The sequence below is a fragment of the Setaria italica genome, chromosome V (genome assembly GCF_000263155.2).
Source record: "Setaria italica strain Yugu1 chromosome V, Setaria_italica_v2.0, whole genome shotgun sequence".
Classification (NCBI taxonomy): domain Eukaryota; kingdom Viridiplantae; phylum Streptophyta; class Magnoliopsida; order Poales; family Poaceae; genus Setaria; species Setaria italica.
The window spans coordinates 27779208-27802050 of record NC_028454.1 but is presented as its reverse complement, the minus strand read 5'-3'; the positions used below and the strand labels follow the sequence as shown (position 1 = coordinate 27802050).

General features: G+C 45.9%; 5 protein-coding genes across 6 annotated transcripts; 2 read left to right on the top strand and 3 right to left on the bottom strand.

The window, feature by feature from the left end:
• The first annotated feature begins 597 nt into the window (after window positions 1–597).
• LOC101773948 (kinesin-like protein KIN-8A) lies at window positions 598–5274 on the top strand. Its single transcript, XM_004969042.3, has 7 exons — window positions 598–1803; window positions 2597–2870; window positions 3331–3381; window positions 3467–3559; window positions 3637–3999; window positions 4088–4777; window positions 4955–5274. Exons 1-7 carry the CDS (start codon window positions 956–958, stop codon window positions 4985–4987), a joined length of 2352 nt encoding a protein of 783 aa, XP_004969099.1. The 5' UTR covers window positions 598–955; the 3' UTR covers window positions 4988–5274.
• A 3282-nt stretch (window positions 5275–8556) lies between these two features.
• Window positions 8557–11103, bottom strand: LOC101760862 (protein GAMETE EXPRESSED 3). Its single transcript, XM_022826690.1, has 8 exons — window positions 10986–11103; window positions 10676–10857; window positions 10148–10477; window positions 9799–10045; window positions 9059–9343; window positions 8879–8965; window positions 8741–8773; window positions 8557–8645 (listed from the first exon to the last, which is right to left on the bottom strand). Exons 1-8 carry the CDS (start codon window positions 11101–11103, stop codon window positions 8557–8559), a joined length of 1371 nt encoding a protein of 456 aa, XP_022682425.1.
• Window positions 11104–11528: 425 nt separating this feature from the next.
• LOC101773271 lies at window positions 11529–15170 on the bottom strand. 2 transcript variants are annotated; one of them, XM_004969040.3, is made up of 7 exons: window positions 15019–15170; window positions 14072–14219; window positions 13886–13955; window positions 13655–13760; window positions 13361–13459; window positions 13137–13259; window positions 11529–13032 (listed from the first exon to the last, which is right to left on the bottom strand). In XM_004969040.3, exons 2-7 carry the CDS (start codon window positions 14193–14195, stop codon window positions 11761–11763), a joined length of 1794 nt encoding a protein of 597 aa, XP_004969097.1. In that variant the 5' UTR covers window positions 14196–14219; window positions 15019–15170; the 3' UTR covers window positions 11529–11760. The 2 variants fall into 2 exon arrangements, with proteins under 2 accessions (XP_004969097.1, XP_012701618.1); XM_012846164.2 differs by having other exon boundaries at window positions 14072–14214.
• Window positions 15171–15301: 131 nt separating this feature from the next.
• Window positions 15302–17156, top strand: LOC101772856 (DNL-type zinc finger protein). The gene is made up of 4 exons (XM_004969039.2): window positions 15302–15536; window positions 15623–15710; window positions 16520–16648; window positions 16834–17156. The coding sequence occupies exons 1-4, from the start codon at window positions 15388–15390 to the stop codon at window positions 16954–16956; spliced, it is 489 nt and encodes a 162-aa protein (XP_004969096.1). The 5' UTR covers window positions 15302–15387; the 3' UTR covers window positions 16957–17156.
• Window positions 17157–17167: 11 nt separating this feature from the next.
• On the bottom strand, window positions 17168–19167 carry LOC101772450 (AAA-ATPase At3g50940). Its single transcript, XM_004969038.4, has 2 exons — window positions 17823–19167; window positions 17168–17736 (listed from the first exon to the last, which is right to left on the bottom strand). Exons 1-2 carry the CDS (start codon window positions 18816–18818, stop codon window positions 17269–17271), a joined length of 1464 nt encoding a protein of 487 aa, XP_004969095.1. The 5' UTR covers window positions 18819–19167; the 3' UTR covers window positions 17168–17268.
• Between the last annotated feature and the right edge of the window lie 3676 nt (window positions 19168–22843).

The window sequence follows — 22843 nt, the reverse complement described above, 5'->3', positions numbered from 1 at the left end:
ATGAATGCATTTTTATGGAGTGATAAAATAAACAATATTGGTCACAACTCGCGAGAGGAAAAGTGAGCCAAGTTGAAACTGGGGTTCTACCCGTTCCGATTCGTATCTACAAACATGCCACTACAGTGAGCAACTGGAAAAAGTGAGCCAAGTTGAAGTCCGCCAATCCATTGAAGATTTGTTTGGACAGCCTAAGAGCAAGATTTCACATGTCATCGAAAATCTAAACTGAAAACGTCAGTAGAGCTCAAGTACTTTCATTTTTTCTTGGGTGTCCTCTCACAAGTCACAAGTCAAACCACTCATCATACCCAAATCTCGCGCAAATTACGCGCCAATTTACCATCTGCTAACCTGCCGCACCATCTTAAAAGCATCATCACCGCCATGCCAAGTCAAAACGCACACGAGCACGCCACGCGTGAACCCCTTAGCCCGCGGGCCCCGCCTGTCAGCTAGCGCCTCTCGACCGTTGCAGCCTTGCAGAGCCAGGGCCCAGGCGAGAGCTACGGACCCGACCGTTGGAGCCCGATCCCTCCCCGGGTTTTCAAACCCCGTCAGCGCATCCGCCGTCCGTCCCCGCCCCCGTTCAGATCGGACGGCCACGGAGCCTTTCCCTGGGTTCCCCCAGGTCGTTCCCCAGCTGCCCTACTGTTACCACTCGCTTTACAAGAGACGAACGCCTTCTTCCTCTGCATCCCCTCCCAGATCAAGAGACCCCTGCCCCCATCGAGCCCGGAGATTGCGCGAAATTCGAGGGTGTTTTGTCCTCCTTGTTGAGAAATTCTTCGATCCGGTGCGCTGGTTCTAGCTTCTCGTCGGGAATTGGAGGAGGATTTTCCGGAAGAGCCCGAGCAAGTTGGTTTCTTGGATCTTTGGTCTTGATTGAGGAACGAGAGGTGATGCTGAGGCGGAGCAGCGGCTTGTGATATTCAGATCTGGTGTGAGAAGAAAGATGCCGGTCGCGACGCGGTCGCGGGTCACGGCTGCCTGCGGCGGCGGCGAAGGGGCCCAGGCGTGGGGCTCGGCGTCGGCGGCGCCAGCTCCGCGGGAGGGCGCGGCGAGCCACCACCACCACGGGCTCAAGGAGAAGATGCGCGCGCTCACGCTGCTCTACGAGCAGCACAAGCAGCAGGTCGCCGCGTCGCAGGCCGGAGGTGCCGCCGCGCGGCAGCACCGCCGCAGCATCCGGTCGCTCAGCGCGGCGGAGGTCGTCAACGACGAGAACGCCAAGAACCCCGAGGAGGAGGAGGAGGGCGGCCGGGTGGCCGTGCGCCACCACGACGCCTTCGCTCTGGTCCCCGAGGCCGCGGTGCTCAGGGAGAACGTGGCGCCTCCGCAGGCGCGAGCGCCGTTCAAGGACAGCCACGCCGTCGTGTTCGGGCGGCCGGCGGAGCCGAAGGAGAAGGAGAGCGTGGTGGGCTGCGCAGGCAACGCCATGTCCTGCCCCATCAAGAAGGTGGTTCCGGCGCTCCCGGTGCTCCCGGCGCCGACGGCAAGGAAACTCTCGCTGGGAGGCGCCGTGGGCGGCAAGCTCAAGGCCACAGGGGAGGTTGGGGCCGGCACTGCCGAGGCGGCGGAGAACCGGATCCTCGTGTTCGTGAGGCTGCGGCCAATGTCGAGGAAGGAGAAGGAGGCTGGGTCGAGAAGTTGCGTCAAGATCGTCAACAAGAAGGAGGTGTACCTCACGGAGTACGCCTCCGAGAACGACTACCTCCGGCTGAAGCGCGTGCGCGGTCGCCATTTCTGCTTCGACTCTGCCTTCCCTGATTCGACGACGCAGGCAGAAGTCTACAGCACCTCGTAAGAGCTTAAACATCCCCAGGCTTACATGCATATGGAGCATACAATTCTTGATTAGATGCACATATTCCATAGTATTATCTGCTCATCTTGTTATGAATACGACAAAAAATTCAGACTATTTTTTTCGTTATGTGATGGTGAAACTCCACAAGTTCTAGGATTATATTGGATTACAGCAGCAGACATCATTTTTTCATGACAACTATAGTTTGCAAATCTGATGAAAAAATCCGGCAAAAAATTTCATGTCCACCTTCATGCCAGATTTTATAATATTGTTCACTTGTCAGATGTTAAAAATCCAGGAAAAAAGCTCATATAAATGTAGCACCCAGTTTTCGATAAGGTTCTCATATTCCAGGCTATTATTAGGTTGTCCTTGTCAATAAAAAGACACAAATTGCATAATGTTATTTGCTTATCTGATGTTGACATTTGAATCTGCTGATGAAACTGCAGAATGTGATAACTTTATATTAGATAAGAGTAGCAGACCTCATTTCATGACAAGTATAGTGCTACTACTGTTTGCTTATCTCATCTGATGTGATGTGTGATGATAAAAATTTCAGACAAGAAAAAGTATGCCTCTACTTCATGCAAAATTCATATTATTGTTTACCCATTTATCTAATGGTGACAGATGAAATTTACTGGTGAAACTGCACAAGTGTCATATACTAGACTAGATAATATCTGCCTGCAATTCATGACAAGTATCCAGATTACTCAACTGTAAGGCTTTCTCAGTAAATTGATTAAAATTAATGCTCCATTTCTGGTTCTGCAGAACAGCAGATCTTGTGGAGGGTGTTTTGCAAGGTAGGAATGGGACAGTGTTCTGCTATGGAGCTACAGGGGCCGGCAAGACCTACACCATGCTTGGGACAATGGAAAACCCTGGGGTAATGGTGCTTGCAATAAAGGACCTGTTCTCCAAGGTGAGGCAGAGGAGCCATGACGGCAACCACTCGATTCAGCTGTCGTACCTCGAGATATACAATGAGACGGTGAGGGACTTGCTGTCTCCTGGTAGACCCCTCCACCTGCGAGAAGATAAGCAGGTACATGAATTGAACTTCTTAACCATGCTATAACTGTTCAAAGCAAGTTTTGTTCAGTGAGTTAAATTACTATTGGTCAATTCTAACTACTCCATCCGTCACAAATTATAGGTCGTTTTGGCTTTTCTAGATTCATAGATTTTGCTATGCACTTAGATACAGACTATGTCTAGATACATTTCAAAAGCTATGAATCAAAAAAATCCAGAACAACCTATAATTTGGGATGGGGAGGGAGTAGCTGTCAGCACTGAGTATGGTAAAAGTAAACCCTGCTGTAGAGAAACCTCAGTTCTGATAATGGCTAGTGCAAAATTTAAGTCAAATGAGTCAGTTCTGAACACGCATCCCCCCCCCCCCCCCCCCATCCCCCCACACACACGCACACATTTTCGCCATACAGTTTGATAAGCCTGCTTACCAATCTATTCTAACAGAAAAAATGTTTACGGCATTTCAGGGAACCATTGCTACTGGTCTTACTCAATATAGAGCATACTCCACAGACGAGGTAATGGTTATTTCTTGGGTATGGACGTATGGTTAGCTCACAGTGGTTTTCAAGCAAAATACCTGAATATTTTCTTCCTTTGTAGGTTATGAAATTACTGCAGCAAGGTAACAAGAATCGAACAACTGAACCGACTCGAGTAAACGAGACCTCATCACGCTCTCATGCGATACTACAGGTAAGATTCCTACATACACTCGACCTGTGTTGAGTAATTCCTATGGCAAAATGACTCACGCCTTTGAAAATTTGCAGGTTGTTGTAGAATATAGATCCATGGATGGAGTTGACGTAGTAACACGAGTTGGAAAACTCTCTCTTATCGATCTTGCTGGATCCGAAAGAGCTCTGGCAACTGACCAACGTACACAGAGGTCGATCGAAGGAGCAAACATTAATCGCTCTCTTCTTGCACTCAGCAGCTGCATCAATGCCCTTGTGGAGGGGAAGAAACACATACCATATCGCAATTCCAAGCTGACACAACTCCTGAAGGACTCACTTGGAGGATCCTGCAACACCGTCATGATTGCCAACATTAGCCCCTCCAATCTTTCTTTCGGAGAGACACAGAACACGCTTCATTGGGCTGATCGTGCCAAGGAGATAAAAACAAAGGTCTCATACTTTCATTTTGTGAATTAAACATGTCACATTCGACTAAATAGAACACAGGATTAAGTGTAATCATCTTATGATTTTGTAGGCACTTACCACTGCAAATGAAGAGGTTCTGAATGTACCAGATTCTGATACTGATCAAGCTAAGCTGTTACTGGAGCTGCAGAAGGAAAATAGTGTCCTGAGGGAGCAACTGGTAAAGCAGCAACAGAAGCTACTTACAGTCCAGGCTCAGTCACTTGCCTCAAACACATCGCCACAACAATCTCCTGTCCCCACGTCTCACGTTTCAACTCCAAGCTCAGCTCAAAGAAAGGTCAAGCGATCTATCTTGGCTGGACATTGCTTCAACACGCCAGACTCCAAGAGGCCTGCGGCTGACAATGCAAAGGTCGGGGAGCTGCAGAGGAAAGTGAAGACATTGGAGGCCGAGATTGAGAAGATGAAGAAAGAGCACATACTGCAGCTCAAGCAGAAGGACGAGTTCATCCGTGGCCTGATCAACAGGAAGGCTCCCAACAACTGCGAAGAGGCAACAGGTGACAGAAGAGTCACCACAAGGGCGAGCCTGAGAAAGGCGCAGAGAGATGCATCGGCTGCAGGCGAGCTGAAAAGCCCTAGCCACCGGTTCACTTCGCCAGCGCCGACCGCGAAGAAGCGTACTTTCTGGGACATTGGAGGCAACAGCCCTTCAGTTCTTGCTGCCAATGGAAGAAAGACTCGAAGCCATGTGGCTACAGAGACACCAAAGAAAGGCCCTTCCATGCTGCTTCAGGTATACACATATATAACCCTGTTCAGTTATTTCTTCACACGAGATTAATGCTTTAGAGAAGGAAGGGGTGTGTGGTGTGCGTATTCGAGAAAAAAAAAGAAAAAGATTGATGCTCGAGGCTTTTGAGCATTTGTATTCCTTTTTATTGATGCCTCATTGCATTTCACTTCCTTTCAGCCCGGATTTGCAAGGCAAAGAGCAATCCATTGAGGCATTTAAGATGCACAGGAGGAGACTGCCTACAGCGGATAGAAGTGTTCATACTGTTTAATTTTAGCCAACCGTTTTCAAATTTGTTAATTGGGGTTTAGTTGAAATCCTTGTATCCTAATTTTATTTTCAGTTTGCCTGAGCAAATTGAACCAGCGTAATGTTTTTTCTTAGTTTTTTTAATCCATTTGAGCCATTGAACTGTAAAGCAATTGCTAGGAGAGATACATGAGCTGACATTTGAATTAATTCAAGGTACAGTTTTCCTTGGCTTCTCTCTTGCTTAAGCTTCTATGACACAGTTTTCCTTGGCTTCTCACTTGCCTAAGCTTGTATACTTTTTCCATCTGACTGCTGTTTAAGCCAGAAAGGTGCCAATAATTTGGTGCCAGCTTAGCTCAGGGGATTTCTGTTCTTCAATGTGCGATGTCTATCTTGTCAAGCATTTCCGTATCAACCTGGTAGGCATACACGGAGGCCGGGCAGCCGCACCCGCTCCCGGCCCCTGCGGCCGACGGACGACTGGCGTACTGCGCTGGGCACAAAAGAATGCGAGAGGCCAACAGCTTCATCAAAAGCTGCAGCATTGCAAATAATCTATACCCCATGTGCATGCAAAATTCTTGAAGGTCCAAAAATCCTGATCTGTGAAATGAAAATTGATGTCAGTATATGATATAAACTCTTCAAAGTCCGTATTGCGAGTAGGATTACTGACCTGATTGACCATATCAGTGTTTCACCACCACCTGACAAAATAAAGATACAAAGAGAAAAACATTAAATCTATAAATATGTTCAACACCATCTCTTTAAATTCGCTTCCATACACACTGTTGGCCCAGGAGAAATTAGTGATAATTAGTTTATCATACTCCCTCCGTTTTTATTTATAAGACGCACCAAACTTTGCAATATTTGACCAATAATTTGACTACTAATTTTTTATTTTTATAATGTAAATTTTATATGGTTGGATAAGTAATCAAATATACTCTATAATGATTATAAGTTCATAACCATAAGCAATATAATATAATATAATATAAATGAATAATATAATATAAATGAATAGTCAAAATGTTATTTGGAAGATCGTACTAAGTCATACCATACCTTACAAGCATAGATGGAGGGAGTAAACAACTTTGACTGGGTTGTGCACCGTAAGAAAACGACATACTTACGTACATCCATGTCGCTGGGTTCAGCATAGAACCCATCAGTTCAAAATGTCTTAACGCAGCAAAGGGCAAATGTAGGAGTAAAAAATAAGAATTATGCGATTATGACTAGTAGTATAAGCATCTTCCCTAAAAAGACAAGTATAAGCATCAATGGTCATGGATCATGACATCACCTTACCTCAAGTTTTTCTACAAATTTCCCGCAAAAAAAGTTTCTTTACAAACTGAATTAAGACTGTATGTTCTCTGTTCAATTTCTGAACTAAGATGCGCTTTTCTCTTAAGGAGGATCAAAGTAGTCATAAAGTTAGCAAAAGTATCAGATACAGAACATGAGTCTAGATGATACACATGGAGAAAATAGGTTAATTCAAGAGACACGTCTAGATGATACACATGGAGAAAATAGGTTAATTCAAGAGACACGTGAGCCTTGGCCTCTAAATTTAGGGTAGGGGCCTTGTTTAGAGGGTCTATTGGAGTTGCTCACCTAAGTCGAGTCAGATAGGAAACCATCTTGCTCTTTAATCATGCTAGCTCCATAATGAGATAGTTACCTACCTAACTATATAAAAGTGAAAGCTAAAGCACATGTCCATAAAAAGCTGACATCAAATAGATAATTACCTTATTGCTAATGTATACTGCAAACTTTCTAATAATTTCCCACAACTACAGTTATCAACTGAACAAAGGTTGCTGCCATTTAAAGAAACATTCATGATCTTTCTGTTGAGTTGACATTTCCCATAGCCAACAAAAAAATTTGAGCCATCGAGGAAAAAACTAAGTTCAGAAATAATTGAGGAATTATTGGAGTTGATTTCAAATGAGCTGGACAAGTTTGTTTTTAGTCCATTTGGATTATTGGAATCGATTTTTAAATTAATTATGTATGAAAAAGTAATTAATGAGAAGGTCTTCGTACAGATCGTAGTCAATTAATGAGCAGGCCATGTAGTTTGTTTTTAGTCCATTTGAATTATTGGAATTGATTCTTAAAATTAACTAAATAATTAATGAGCAGGTATTCTTACAGATTATAGCCTTATGAGCAAGCTATGAAGTTTGTTTTTAGTACATTTGAATTATTGGATTTGATTTTTAAAATTAACTCAAGACCCAATTTTTCTTAGCTCCTACCATCTCATTTGCTGAAGAACTTTTTCCATTTGACTATTATTGAATTTGGGAACTCTGCGATAATTTTGTGCTAGCTTAGAGTGATTGCTGCTCATAATTTTCAAGTGTTTATTCTTGTCGGTTGTCTGATGAGTATCATCTTGGGGCTCACAAGAATTTCAATGTCAATCTTCACACAAGATAACAACTATCCTAAATTTTTTGGGACATGACTATTCTGCGTAATGAAGCCAAACTGATTGCTCGAAAGCCTCTCGCAGCAGTAGAGAGTAAATATTTACATTGTTTCAACTCATAAAGAACATGGTCATCATATATGGATTTTGTCAAGGTATTTCAGTTAGTTGAAGACCGAGTCCGCCTCCTCTTCAGTGAAATTCTCATGATAGGAATACCATCCTTCACTGATTCAATCTGTTCTTCCCTCTGTGACAACACATTGCCACTGCTTGCGGCGCTTTGCTCCTCGATGTACAACGGGTTTGTGAAAACACAATATGAGGATCTCACATCTGATGGGCATCCTTCCTGAACTCTCTCTGCGTCACTAGTGGTGTTGGAAGGTCCAGCCTCTTCTACTGACTTCAATCTCACGTCGAGGTCCATATCTCCGGAGCTGGTAGAACTGCAACTCTTGCTATCGTCCGAATAGCTGCTGGTACCATCCTCGGAAGTGGAGGTATCACTTAGAGTGTTAAAAACCGTAATGCTCTCTTTCTGTGAGCTGTGAAAGGAATGGCTCCTGAACTTGTCATGATATAGTGGCAAGGTTGAGGAGCTTCGTTTCAAGCCGAGCTTGTCCCTGCCCAGGCTGTATGATGCGTACAGCTTCCTCTCCACGCCTTCCTTTGCTTTCACCATTTCACCCAGCTCTCCCAAAGTTTCGTTCGAAGTGGCATCTTCGGCCGCCTTCTGTTCAAGCTCTGAGATCATCTTGCTTAAGGCTCTCTTCTTAATGTGAAGAGAGCGCTGCATTTCAGAAGGTGGAGTCGAGGTGAGTCCTAGCCCTAGGTAATCTGAAAACTCTGAACAAATCAAAATCAATGGATAAAGTGCAGACTCCAATGTGCATACCCGCTTCTCCAGGAATTTCTGCAAGCCGTTGCCTTGGAGCTTTTTCTTCCTCCAAAATACACAGCAAAAACAAAAGGCTATCGCTTGTATTACAATTATGATGACTTGGAAGAGCAACAGCAGAAGAACAAGGTTATGTTCACCTAATGGACAGAAGTTCTTCAGTCAGTCATGGTGCCATTTGACATAAAAGCATAAGGGGAAGCAGTTGAACTTCACCTGGATTGGCTTGCACAAACTTGGCTTTCGCTTGCCTGCAAATCCAAGTAATTGTTTGCCCTTACAAAACAAAGAAGTTAGTATCATTTTATAACGACTAAAAATGTAATGGTTAAGAGAAGAAACATACTTCTCGTATTGCACTGCGTCGTGTTATCGAACCCTGTGCCAAGAAATTTCAGGAGAGAGTCATCGCGTTGATTTGAAATATTTAGGTTCTGTCAGTTAATTTGGGATGTGTTAATTTCAGAGCAATACAAAGACTTACTTGCTGCAGATAGAAGAGTGAGAAGAATAGTCTCATCTACCACAAAGTCATTCAGGTCTCTACTGGACAGCAAATTTGATAATTCCCCTAGAAGACAATTGATATCTCATAAGATGTTCAATGTAGCTTTTAAAAAAATGACATTTGAACCTTTATTTATGAACATATAAAGGAACAAACCAGGATACTCTCCGGTCCAGTAGATTGTTCCAATTGCTGGAGCCAACAAATTTACCAAAATGCGTGATGGCTTCATCATCGATACCGAGGTATAACCTCCTGTTGTCTGGATTAATTTCCCTTCCACTATGGTCTTTGCGACATACATGGAAAACCCTGAGCAGTCAAGGACTGGATCAACATGGATTGCTGAATCATTTGCTGTTTTTTCAAGAAACTTTCTCATGTCACCATCAGGAGAAATTGAGTAGAGGATTCCATCTAGTGAACCAATCGACATCCAACCTGTTACAGAAATTGAAAAATGAACGGTTAAAGAACGTACAAGCAAACTAGTACCGGAGACTATATGTTTCATGTTACAAATTGATGGCTCTGTGATTTTTTCCCTCAAATATGCAAAAGTGCTGTGTGTATTTGTCTTAGAGAAAGCAAAAGAAATAAGAGTCCAGTTTCCAGTATATATAACAGCTTCAGAGGGGCAATGTAAACAATAGAAAAAACATGGCAACAGAAAGAGGAGGGGAAAAACCAACAAAGAACAGCAAAGAAAAGAACAAAGAGGGAGAAGAACTCCCCTTGGTTCTGATCAACCACACTAGGGGCAGCATGACGTAGATGTGGCTTTATGATTGAAGAATGAACTTTTTAGGATAATAGTGGAACACAAAACTACTAGGGTCACAACGAATTTACTATAACTAATTAGGACATAAACATGATCTGGATTATAGAATTACCGTTGGAATCTACTGTTGGCAAAGTTTTCTCATTACTTAGTGGACCAATAGTCTGCTGCCAAGAAATATTTCCTGTCGAAACATCAAGCCCCACCACAATAGACTTCCGTGGAAAGACAACGTATAGACTCCCACCATTTCCCGGTGCAACAGTCATCACTTTGTCAAGTGAGCTCAAGTCCTGGATCCACCTGAGCGCACGACTTTGAATGTACAGGGAATAGAGCTTGCCTTCAGTGTTCAATATCTGCAAGAACATGGTCGGTGAATAATCGAGCTAGTACACAGAGTGTAAGACAAAACTATGGGAAATGCAAACCATATGAATTGGAATGAAAATGAACCTTACATAAATAGCTCCCCCACTGTGATCAAGCACGGGAGCCGAATCGAAATAGCAGCCGGAGACGTTTCCCTCGCAGCCGAGACGGTGACCGAACCAATCGAGCACGGGCCCGAGGCTCCATTGGAGCTCACCTTGCAGCGAGAACACGAAGAGTCCCCGGTTCCTGATGGTGAGGAAGAGAGACGAGTAGCTGCCGCTGACCGACATGCCAATGATCTGCTCGGACCTCCCCGGCGTCGCGTTGTAGCTGAAGAACACCTCGGATGCTGGCTTCGCGGTGTGCGCGTTCGGCGGCGTGACCTTTATGACCTTGTCCTCTGCCACCAGATACACCTGCACAGCCCAACACAATTGGTTGTCAGATGCCACGCTCGTGTTCCCTCTGGACAAAAAAGAAACAGAGAATACGTCAGGCTTAATTTGCGTTTCAAATACTAGCAAACGTGTTTTCAGATCACGCAGGGCTTCAGATTTTTAATGAATTTATGTCACGAAAGAAATTGCAGAGCTTCAGATAGCACGATCGGTTACCTTGTCTCGCGCGAGGACCGGGCTGATGCTGTGGTTGCACGTGTGGCCGAGGGGAGCGACCCACGCGATGGAACCGTCCCGTTCGAACGCGAGGAGGTCCTTCCCGGAGCAGGCGACGAGGCGGCCGTCGTCCGCGATGAGAGGGGCCGAGAGGGCACGGGCAGCCCTCGGTGGCGCACGAGCTGCATGCAAGGGTAACCGTCAGCGTCGCGTCGGGATTGATGATCATGTCGCCATGAGCAAGAATCCCGTACGGCACGGTGCCGAACCATTCGAGCCACGAGGAACTGGGAGGGGCGAGAGGCCTTACCGTTCCCGGCGGCGGCGCTGCCTGCGTCGAGCTTCTGAAGCGCCGGTGGCTCCGACCGCGCCGCGCCGGCCAGGGAGCACGCGAGCAGGCATAGGGCCCACGGCACCCCCATGGCCATGGCTTTGGAGAGCGTGCCGCGCCCGGTTATGGAAGGACGGGACAGTTGCTCGCTCGAGAACGCAGCGCCCAGTGAGCACGAGAACGCAGCGCGCCGGCGCAGTTAGCGCTGGCTGCTGGACGGCGGAGGGCCGGAGAGAGGCTCACTGTCACGCTGCAATGGCGCAGATGACGACGCCAGGGCGTAGGCAAAACGAGCAGTCGGCGCAGCGAAAAACTGGAACCGCCGTCTCTTCGGCCATATGCACAGGCAGTTACTGCTTGGAGGGCGCTTGCTTTCGCGTTGCCGCCGCCCGCAGGCAGGAGTGCTCGACGCTTCAAGATGTGCCTGTACATGCCCTTCGGAGATATCGGACAAAAAAAAACAGTAAACCACCAGTACGGGTTCAAGTTCAATGCACTTTACATACTAATACTGCTGGTGGATAAAACTGAATTGCACAGGCAAAATCTACTTAAAATTTGGAGTCCAATAAAAGAGTGTCCCACCACAACAGGATCCTAGCATTCCACGGTGTAGGGCAGCATCCAGTACGCTAACACATATATGGCATGATCTACCACAGAAGCAGACATAAGTTACTACAGTAAATTGGAATAGTCATCTTCCAAGAATTTACAACGCAGCATAGAAAGAGCAAGAGGTCTGGGGGTGGCATCAGGTTCTCAGCTTCCCTGCCAACCGTCTCCGCATCAGTGATAGCCTTGATCTTGGGGGCCTTTCGCATTCGTCTTCGCTATCTTCACTATCTGAAACAACAACGTTCTCCATGGAAACAGCAGTTTGTTTCACAGAGAAATTGCCTGAATTGGCGTCTTTCTGTCGACCAGCAAATCCAAGGGCCTTGGCTTGACTTTTAAGGACTGTTGGCGCCGACAACAGCAGTTCATTGGGTGCCACAGCCTCACCTTTTGTCATCGGTGCTGGTGGTGCCAACAATGGCAGTTCATTACGTGCCACGGCCTCACCTTTTGGGATTGGCGCTGGTGGTGCTGATAATGGCAGTTCATTGGGCATCTTATCGCTTAGGGAACAATTGGGTGGCTTATACTCCTTGTCACATGCACTGTCCAACCCATACTGCTTGGATTTCAACGACAGTCTCCTACTTAGTGCGCACAGCTTCTTTCGACCTTGATTGCACTCTTCAGTTGATACCACCTGAGTGTTTGACTGTTGATGTTCAGTAATAGGATTCTGTTGTGCCAGTGCAGGACCTCCGCTGAATTGTTTCCTTGAAACAGCATCTAAGGGCCTTTTCTGCGATTTGTTGAAGCCAGGCTGTGGAGGTAGGTGATTTGGAGCCATATTTTCCTTCTGATCATCGCTCTTCTTTTCAGGCTTTACTGATTTCAGCGACAACTTCAGACCAAGTGTCCTGATATTCCTTTGGTTTCCTTCTGGTGGTTTATATGAACTATCTGATGATCCACCAATTCTCCTTGGAAAACTATTCTCCAAAATGTCATCAGAAGATTGCATGCCATGATCATTAGCATGAGATGCAGATGTTGGAGAATGATTAGGTAACACAAACACATCATTGCCATCGCTTGTTTTGCTGGGGGCTTCTGAGGTAACAGAAAGCCCTTGACTAGGTAACTGCGAATTCTTATTATTTCCTCGGTATTCTATCTTTGAAACCACTCCACTAGCAGTGCCAACAGACATCTTCTCTGACGTGTCATTCTGTCCGCCTGAAACATCAGAAAAACAAGCAGTAGGATAGGTGGATCCTGCCATGGATGGTAAGTGGCTAGCAACTGGATCTTGCTTGATAGTTTTCATATCCTCATCGGATCTTCCAGATTTTAGCGATAACTTTTGTCCCAGTAACAGCCTCTTCCTTTTATTCCCTTCACAATCTTTTGTAGAAGATTTTGGCAATGATCCTTGGCTCTCTGTGTCCTCCACTTGTGTATTCTGTGCCTAAAGTTTCAGAACACAATAAATGCTCAATAAAATATAAGAGAAGTTCTATTATAATGTTACAACACAAAATTAGCAAAAATAAAAGTTGGATTCTTGTTTACCAGGACACCAGCATCTACAGAACCCCAGCCGCTAGCGCCAACAGCAGAAGGACTAGCATACTTCTCAGTCCATAACTGAGCATTTATGTCAAAAACTTGCCTGTTGTATTTGTATTCTCGACTCTGTCTCAGAAAAAAAAACATATGGTTGGATGATGAGCAGAAGTGCATTATGTATCAGTATATCCTTGACCATGCTGCAACTGCTACTGAAATGTGCTTACTATTTCAGCCATCAGGCCATCATCTGGGTTTGGCTCACTTAGCAGCAAGCCAACACTTGTCAAAACAGTAGCAATGTTGAGTGATGGTTGCCAGGCTCCCTGTGCAGAAATAATAATCATCATCAATGATAAAAACTGCTGAGATTAAAAATATGAATATCTGTGTTTTCTAAACTGAATATGAATTTCTGAGATTTCTAAACTGAATATGAATTTCTGAGATTTCTAAACTGAATATGAATTTCTGAGATTTCTAAACTGTCATTGAGCGTCCGAACAATTCCTATCAATTACCTTTGGGGGTAAATTCAAAATATCAAGGCAAATACGTCCTCCATTGTCAATATTCGGATGATAAATGGGAGTAACAAAAGTCACATTGGGTGGTTGAAAAGGATACCTGCATCTCAGCAAAAGTTTGAATCTCATAATTCATAAATGAAATTACAAGGGAATAAAGATGATATTATCTGGTGAGGCATAGGGGTTTGGTTTTCATGTCTATAAAAACTTAAAAAGGCACACCTTTCAGGAATTTGTATCTTCAGAATGAAAATTCCCTTGGCATAAACTGTTCCCTCAGGCCCCTCAATTCCTGATTTAAAAAACTAGGGAATCAGCACACAAACCAAAGAACATACAGTTGCAATGCCAAATTTAGAGATGATTATTAAAAGTAATTCAGAAATAGTAACAATATAGAGGACGTACTGGCTTCGATACTTGATAATGATGATAGGTCATTTTCATTAAGTGAGACCCCATGGGGTGGATCATCTTGTAGTAGCTTAATCTCTTTCTGCATTCTCAGATTCAGCCTTGCGGCCTGAGCCATCTTGTGATTTACAAAAATTCTACCCTGGACAAAATATAGGAATACCTTGAAGTGTATGCACATTAACTTTCAGGTTGTTAGCTAGCTCAACCGCATAACATAAGATGAAAAAAAAAAGGTTCTCTTCAGGCAGAATGGTCATAAGCGACTCTATATTTCATTTGCGTGAATTCCCTGCAACTGAATCAATACAGCATGGTACAGGCTGGCAAATAGAACAGAATTGGCTTGTTCCATATTTCTTTTGAGGGAAAAAATGCTACTATTTTGCAATGATCAAGCCAGACCATTATTAAAAGTAACAAATGAACTACATTACCTGCAGGATTCCCATATAGGTCTCCAAAGCCTAACATAACTTGATTTATATGATGAAGCCAGCAAACTGTAACTTTAATAGATCAACAAAACTGCCTACAATACAATTATACAATCAAGCACTGTGCACAGTATTTGTTTTGCTAAGGACGATGGCTTCACTGCGAGCTGTGCAGCTGTACGACAATAGACATATCAGTCCCCTACTTTCAGGAAGCAGAAATAGAGTCACCCAACCATCAAATCAGCAATTCCCCATATCCCTAATTCGAAACCAACCTACCCTGCACAGCCCACCGTCGGCCGTCGCATTGCCCCATCGGTGACCTGCGGTGCATATCCAATCTGCGCAGGCCGGCCACACCCCACACGGCAGGACGCTCTCTTAGCCCTCTCCACGCCCGGTGGGTGGAGGGTGAGTAATTGCGCCGAACAGCTTGCGGCCGCAACAAGGATGGGTCGTGCTCCAGAAAACGAAATAAGCAGAGTAGCACGAGGCCTTTACCTACGGCGTCGACGGCGACCGGCTCCGGCGGCGACGAGCGGGGCTTCCTCCACCGCGCTCCGCGTAGCAATCGCCAATCGGTTGTCCCCGCCCCCCGCTCCAGCGTCTCAGTTACCAATTCGAATGAATATTTTGGCCGCGGCGGCGGGAACTGAAAGCGGCAACAAGCGGCGGGGCGGTGGAAATGAAACTTGGGAATGGGAGTTGCGTGTGGCCCCATTGGCTCAGAAGGGGAAGCGCGCTTTCTCCCGGACACGCATGGCTAAAAGGGCTTTCGCTGGGCCACACTTACGGCCCAGTTTTGTTCAGCCTCTTTCTTCCTTTCTCCTCCGCTGACGGCAAAGCAAATCCGGTAGGAAGTAGGCGGCTATGGCGACGACGGCCGCGGCGTACGGCTGCTCCTCGGCGGCGTCGCTGCTGCCCTCCGCGGCGTTCCCGGGGAGACGCTCCTACCGCCGGTCACCTCCTCCCCGCGTCTCCCTCGCCGCCTCCTCGAAGCCCAGGACGACGGCGCACGGGTGCGCTTCCTTTTAGTTTCTCGCCCTCTCCTCCTCCTCGCGGTCTCGGCTCTCTGGTGTCTTAGCTTGTAGGCTTCTTCGCGCAGGTTGAGAGTTTCGTGCCGTCGAAGGAGGCTAGTTGTCTCTGCTTGCTCTTCCGGCGAGGCCAGTTCGGAAGCGCCGGCGTCCCCGACGGTAAACTCTCTCCTTCGTCTCTGTGATATTTCAGACTGTCAGGGGTGAATTGGTCTGGGTTCTGGATGCTCGGTGATGGAGATTTGTAGAAATTCAGGGACTACGCATGGGAGCAGGCAGCTGGTGGTAATGGGGATACAGTAATTAGTTGGACTATTGAAGCACTGTTGTCTGAATAATCTTTTGTGTGTTGTTTCTCTCAAACCATATTCCTTTGTATATCGAAATAGGTAGCATCATTTATTATACCTGATTTTTTTTACTTACAAGAGAGTTATAGTACAGCACTATGCAATCGAGATACGACCGGATGTGTTGATATAGGTTGCTAGCTATTGTTATCAGCTCCCCTTTTGTGTGGTTGATGGTAATTTTGAGATTCTGGGCTGTCCTTCCTATTTGTCAGGATAAAGTGTGGTTTTCCTAGCATCAATCATGCCTTCTGTCTTCATTGGCTGAAGTAAGCTATATGCAAAACGCACCAATATCAGTGTTCATATGAAATTGCTAGTAGTTTTCAAGTATTACTCTGTAATCTTCATTTAGATCTTTCATTATTTGGGCGTGCTACAGATTAGATACGATCTTCAAAAGACAACATAATCTTTAATATGTAAATCTGTTAGGTTGAGAGCTTGCTGATGTGAAAATATGAAAATAAAAAGGGTCTTGAACTATAGTGCGTGCTGGTTAAACAACAAAGTAGGCTGAGATATGAACAGTAATAGCTCAAATCGCTGGCACGTTGAGTACCAATGCTTCAGAAGTGCCGAACGCCTGTGATGTAACTTTTGTCTGTGCTGTTTCAGGAAGCCACTGTTGATATAAAGCTTCCAAGAAGAAGCTTGCTTGTCCAATTTACATGTAATAAATGCGGTGAAAGGACCCAACGCTTGATAAACAGATTAGCCTATGAAAGAGGAACAGTTTTTCTTCAGGTAAAGTTTGTTTTGTGTGCTTATGTGCAGATTTGAGTCAGCAGCTTTGCTCATATTTACGCAAACACCAAACCTATTGCTTATTCTTTCTGAATCACTATATGAGACAAAATCCACATCTTTGTGCTCATCTGTATTCTTAGTTACGCTGTAAATTTGTGTTCTAACATACATTGCACGAACAGTGTGCAGGGTGCCAGGTGTACCACAAGTTTGTGGATAATCTTGATCTAGTTGTTGAATTTGATCTACGAGAAGAAAATGCGCTACAAGAAGAAAATGTGGTGAACACGGATTCTGAAGATTGATGTATCATGAGAAGTCATGTTGGTATGCAAAATATCCTGTAGGCTGTAGATTTTGACAATATTGATTATTTGGATGCTGTAGACTATTTATATTAAATGGCAGGTTACTTTAAATTGTTGCATATACTCATGTGAGTACAACTGGGCCTACATGTACTTTACAATGTGGTATCTGATTTTATGAAGGAAATAAAGTATCATGACACCAGAGTATTCTCTAGTTCCAAAAATGATCTCTTATTAATATCAAAACAATACATTTTTGGCTGATATTTTCTGGTACTAATATATGATATGCACACTACATGGGCATCATTCTTTGCCTGCATCGTTCAGATTTTGATCGCCTGAGATGTCTTGTTCCGTCATCATTTCTTTCCTGTCCTCTTTGGCTTCATGGACCACATTCTCACCTTTGCTATCCTTGGCATCGCTCCTCTTTGCCTTGAGGAACTGGATAAGGCCCTCAAGTGCGATATCGGTGTCATCGTTCCTCATAAGCACCTCTGCCACCTCTGCTGGAGTCACCATCACCTCTTTGATCAACTCTTCTATCTCAGGGTATCTGTCATGGTCGCTGATGGCGTGGTAGTTGGAGGCCAGGATTCTGAACGACTCTGGGCAGCAGTACCCCATGTGGATGTGCATGTCCATCCTGCCAGGGCGAAGAAGTGCCGGATCAAGCCGCTCCTTGTAGTTTGTTGTGAAGATAATGATTCTCTCCTCCCCACTGGTTGACCAAAGGCCATCGACAAAGTTGAGTAGCCCAGATAGTGTCACCTGATTAGCAGTGGCATGAGACACATCAGCATTTCAAAAGAAAGCTATGGAACCAGGACAGGGCACTATGATTTCGGGTATCTTACCTTGTCCTCTGAAGGACTGGATTTGGTACCATCCTGACCTTCGTCTGCCCGCTGTTGCAGATCAATGGAGCAGTCGATATCCTCTATGACAAGGATTGACCGGTTGGTCATCCCGATGAGCAACCTCCGAAGCGTTGAATTCCAATTCACCTCCGTCAGCTCGAGATCATAGACGTCGAACTTGAGGTAGTTGGCCATGGCTGCAATCAGGCTGGACTTGCCGGTCCCAGGCGGGCCATACAGGAGGTACCCCCGTTTCCACGCCTTGCCAATCCTCTTGTAGTACTCCTTCCTCTTGACAAACCTCTCGAGGTCATCCATGACCGACTGCTTCATCTTGTGGTCCATGGCGAGCGTGGTGAAGGTGGACGGGTGGTGGAGGTCGATGGCAAACCAGGACTCACCTTCGTTCATGTAGATCTTGAGCGTCCTGTCCTGCTCCTTGATCTTCTTGGCCGTGGCGAGGATATACGGGAGGTAGGACGCGATGGCCTTCTCCTTGTGCTTCTTGTGGAAGCTCATCTCGAAGGAGCGCACCTCGACGCGGTAGCCGCCGTTCCCGCTGCGCCCTCCGTTGCCGTTGCCCGCGCCGGCGCCGGGGTTGTCGCGGCAGACGAGGCGCCACCTGAACTCGGCGCCGTCGTGGAGGTCGGCCATCTCCTCGCCCTCCTCCATGCTGAACATGAGGCTCTTCCCTTCGTCGACGCGGCTGACGCGGAGGCGCTGCATGTCGGTGTTGATCCGCGTGGCGAGGTACGTGCGCGCGGCGTCGTAGAGCTGGTTGGTGGCCCACCCCTCCGTCTCCTCGATCACCACCGTGTGCTGCGACGACATGCGCGACCGCAGGTAGCCGAGGCCGGAGAAGAGGAGGTCCCGCACCTCGTAGGGGACCAGCTCGTTCACCACGCCGCGCACCAGCATCGCCGACGCCGCCAGCGACGCCGCCGTCGTCACCGCCTTCTTGTACGACTCGATCGCCTTGTCGTAGGTCGCCATGGCCGGCCGCCGGCGGTCGACCGATCGGAGCTCGAAATGCCGGCCGGGAGAGGATTGAATGATTGGTTGAATTCAGGGTCGGCGGCGCCGCGCGCGCTGGTTGTGTGTGCTGGACGACAGAGGGGGGTGTGAAGTGAATGAACAAGAACAATGGGCGTGGAGAAGGGGTCGGGGCTGAGTTTTTATGGGCGCCAGATTGGCCGGTTGTGTCAAGTGATTGATGAGTCAGTCAAGTTACTACTAAAGAATAGGGTTAGTCTCGTGCGTTGTCCACGAAAGGAGGCATCGGGCCCTTTGGCCAGTAGGAAAAATGGCATCGCGTCGCGCAGCGGAAGTTTTCTAGTAATTTCCATCCCGTACGGGCGTGGTTCCTTTTGCCTTGGGCTGGGTGGCGGGACGGAACAGCAAGCGCAAAGCCTCGTTGTTCGTTGGGTATTAAAAGCTTTTGCGAAAAAGTTTAGAAACCGAACTGGAGCGGCCGCGCTGGACGACCCGCTTTTGACGTTTCTGTATGGTCACTTTGGACTTGGCGGACGTTGACGTGCACTATCATGATCGACGACGTGATACGTGAGGTCATTAGAGTGCCGGGGCTAAGGAATCCAGTTATGGCTATGGAATTTGTCAGTTTGGATTAATTCGACATCTAATTTGGAGCTCTTCATCGATGTTAGTGTGTGGTGTTCTGCAGATTTTCAGGCTAAGGAATTTGCATGTGGATGGATATTCACAGCCTCAGATCGTTTCTTTCCTGTTGAAAGGCCGAAATTGTTTTTTTTTCTTCCGTGCTTGGTGGGAAAGTCTCTCCCCTGGGTTGTTTTCAGGAGCGCGCTGTCGCCTGTACAATTGCTGGCGTGTTTCCACCGGCAGCGGCAGGTCGGGTCGCTTTGGCCCCGGTCGCTGATCCGCGTCCGTGTCAAATTGCCACGGTCTCTGCGCTGGCCTGATTCCACACGCCTGTGATCTGGCGCGTGTGCCGTCCGTCCGGTTGGTGACGAAGAATGGTTGACATCCGAGCTGGATCGTCCGCCTGGGACGGAAGAAAGGCAGCCTCTGAGGGGACCCACCTTTGAATCGCTTTGGAATGGATCCATTGGCAGGTTGGCTCACCACCGTTGGTGTTTGCGTGCCGTTTTGCGCGCTTAGATTAGGCATGATGATGATAGTTTCCTGGTATCGGTCTTGTTGGTTAAAGTTGCTCACGCCGACTTATTCAAGATTTGCCTTTCAAAATGTACGTTTTTCTTTTCGGAAAGACATTGCACCCTATGAGCATCTATAATAGACTATTCATCATATTTTTTTAGATTGGTGAAGACATCTGGCTATCAATCGGCACGTCCCTGGCACTTGAAGGGCACGCCATTAACTCCACAAATGAACTTGTAGCATCGACGCATCGTTAATATGTTTGATTCAAAAATTCAAATTCAGATGGGCTGATTGATTCCATCATAAGAAATCTAAACAACCGAGCTATGCTCGGTTCGCCATTTTCAAAATATGTCCATAATATGTTGTTGTTACAGTACTTTTCACTCCCTACCCCCTGATTTATTCAGGCACGAGAGGGTTAGTGGTTGTACCATAAGAGGCACGTGTGGTTCTTTTCTCTCATAATTTCTTAGATCATTAACACTTTGCGCGCATGGTTCTGGGCCTACATGGTGAAACGGATGGTATACATGCTGCCGCTTATAAAAAGGGAAGCTCGATATATTGGCTTGAAGACCTTTCAATTCTTCCCCCCTAGCGCAGTGGGGAGAAATTCCTGCGGCGCAGTTTGGTGGGTCCGGGAGAAAAGTTATCGATCGGCCAACGGGGTCTGGGCCGGCCGGAGGAAGCATCAGACCATCAGCTCCGAGCTCTTGATGGAGAAAAGGAAATCCTTTCTTGCCAGTTGCGACGCAGATGCACTGGTTGTTTTGATCAGTTTTGGCCACTTGTCCACTCCGGCAGCTAGCCCTCAGCCCCGTACTGGTGCCTAGCCCATATGCTATACCGTGCAAAGCTCCCTGGCCGGCCGGTGAGATCTCTTTTGCCCAAACAGGACGTTACAACAAGGGACCGGCTCCAACCAAGACCCGGTGCTCTCTGCTATGCTCTCCACGTCCGCGCGCCCCCGGGGTGGGTAGTATCATTGGACCAACCGCGAGCCATTCTTTCCGCCGCCGCCTCTCTGTCGGCAGAGGAGGGGAAGAGGAAAGGCTCATCGGATTGCTTGGCAGCATTCGTTGCACATCGGAGCAGCAGTGACTTCTTTTTCTTTTTAATTCTTGTGTTTGTGTCCTTGTGCAGCATTTGCGTTGTCATGAACTGCTACCACTGTCTACGACTCTACACGATTTAGAGGAATCTGTACTAATTCTTTTTTAACTGGTTCTAGCTATGCTTCCAACAAACTGTTGCATTCAAAATTAGAAAGGGAAAAAAAAGCTCCGATAAAGGCGCCAGAAGCGACAAACAGACCGTAACGGATGTATACTAAGAATGGATCACAATTGATCGCATTGAGTTCGTTTTACTCCCCTCACCTATTTATTTTGTCCACATAACCCTCTAAGCAAAATGTAGGCTCACTTTACTTCCTAAACTATTTCGTTTTGGTCCAATCTACCCCTTAATTATATTTCTCTTTTTTGGTTCTTCGCGTACAAGTTGAGTTTTAATTTCAGATTTTGCTAGTCGACTTATAACATGATGCTCTACGTTATAAAAATACATTAGCAATTTTTATGATTACTTTTCATACAGTTTTGTATATCTAAGATCAATTTCATATTAAATGTTCCTAACCCATGAAAATAATCATGAAAAATTCTCAGTATAACTTTTTGACACAAGGCATTATATTTTGTATGTGCTCAAAAAATTTGAACTCAAAATTCAACTCATACACAGAGAAATAAAAAAGAAAAATCTAATTAGAGGGTAGATTGGATAAATGAAATAGTTTTGGGGGAGTAAAGTGAGTCTAAATTTTGTTCAGGGTTAAAATGGATAAAGTGGATAGGTGAGGAGAATAAAATGAACTTTTTTTTTCCTTTTTCTTTTAGCACAGTATTTTACATAGGAGCGTGTGTCGAAAGAATAGTGGAGAGAATCGAATCTGATGATGCTGTCTCGTGGGCGGCTTGTAACATGGATCAACCGGTACTCATGGCTAGTGCCTTTCAAACCCTGGTGGCCATTTGTAGCCGCTGGATGAACAGCATTCATCAGTGACGTGTTGTTGGATGGGAGTAGTATGCATCAATTGGAGCCGGGCCAAGCATAGTCTATCGATCACTCGATCCTGACTTCCTGAGGCGACGATGCCTTTGCAATAGACACACTTTCTGGCCAAAAGACACATGAACTGCTGGATATATATGATATGTCGGAAAAGGCTGGCCGGGACCGATCTAAAAGTTCATGAAGCACATCTCGTGGTCTCTTTCTTCTTGGATCGTCTTTTGATCTTTTCTTCTGGTTACAAAGGAGGATAGGTAGCAGCATTGGCACTTGTTCGCCAGTTTGCCAGGCGGCCCCTGTATGAGGCCGTCCACCGGACGACACGTCATAGGACTTTTCAGTCATATAGATATATATATATATATATATATATATATATATATATATATATATATATATATATATATATATATATATATATATATATATTGACCTGTCCTGAAGCATCTGCGAACAGTCAATTATCATCTTTAATTTTCTCCCTGGTTGATTTGGATTGACAGTCGATTTTTCTGCAAGGTTGATTTGGACAGTCAACTCTTTACTCGGCAGGTTGCAAAATAGTAGAATGATTGGTGGTGTAAAACACCCGAAGAAGTTGAAGAGTTGTGAGCCATTTATCTCATGTGCCCTTGTGAGCCGTTTGGGAGGAGCCGGTGGATGGAGCCATTGGGTAAGGGGATAGGAAAGAAAAATGAAGGAGGGAGGAAAAGGAAAAAAAAGAAGGAAAAGAAATATAGGAAGAAAAGAGGAAAAAAGAAAAAAACAAGAATAGTACGGACATTTCACAC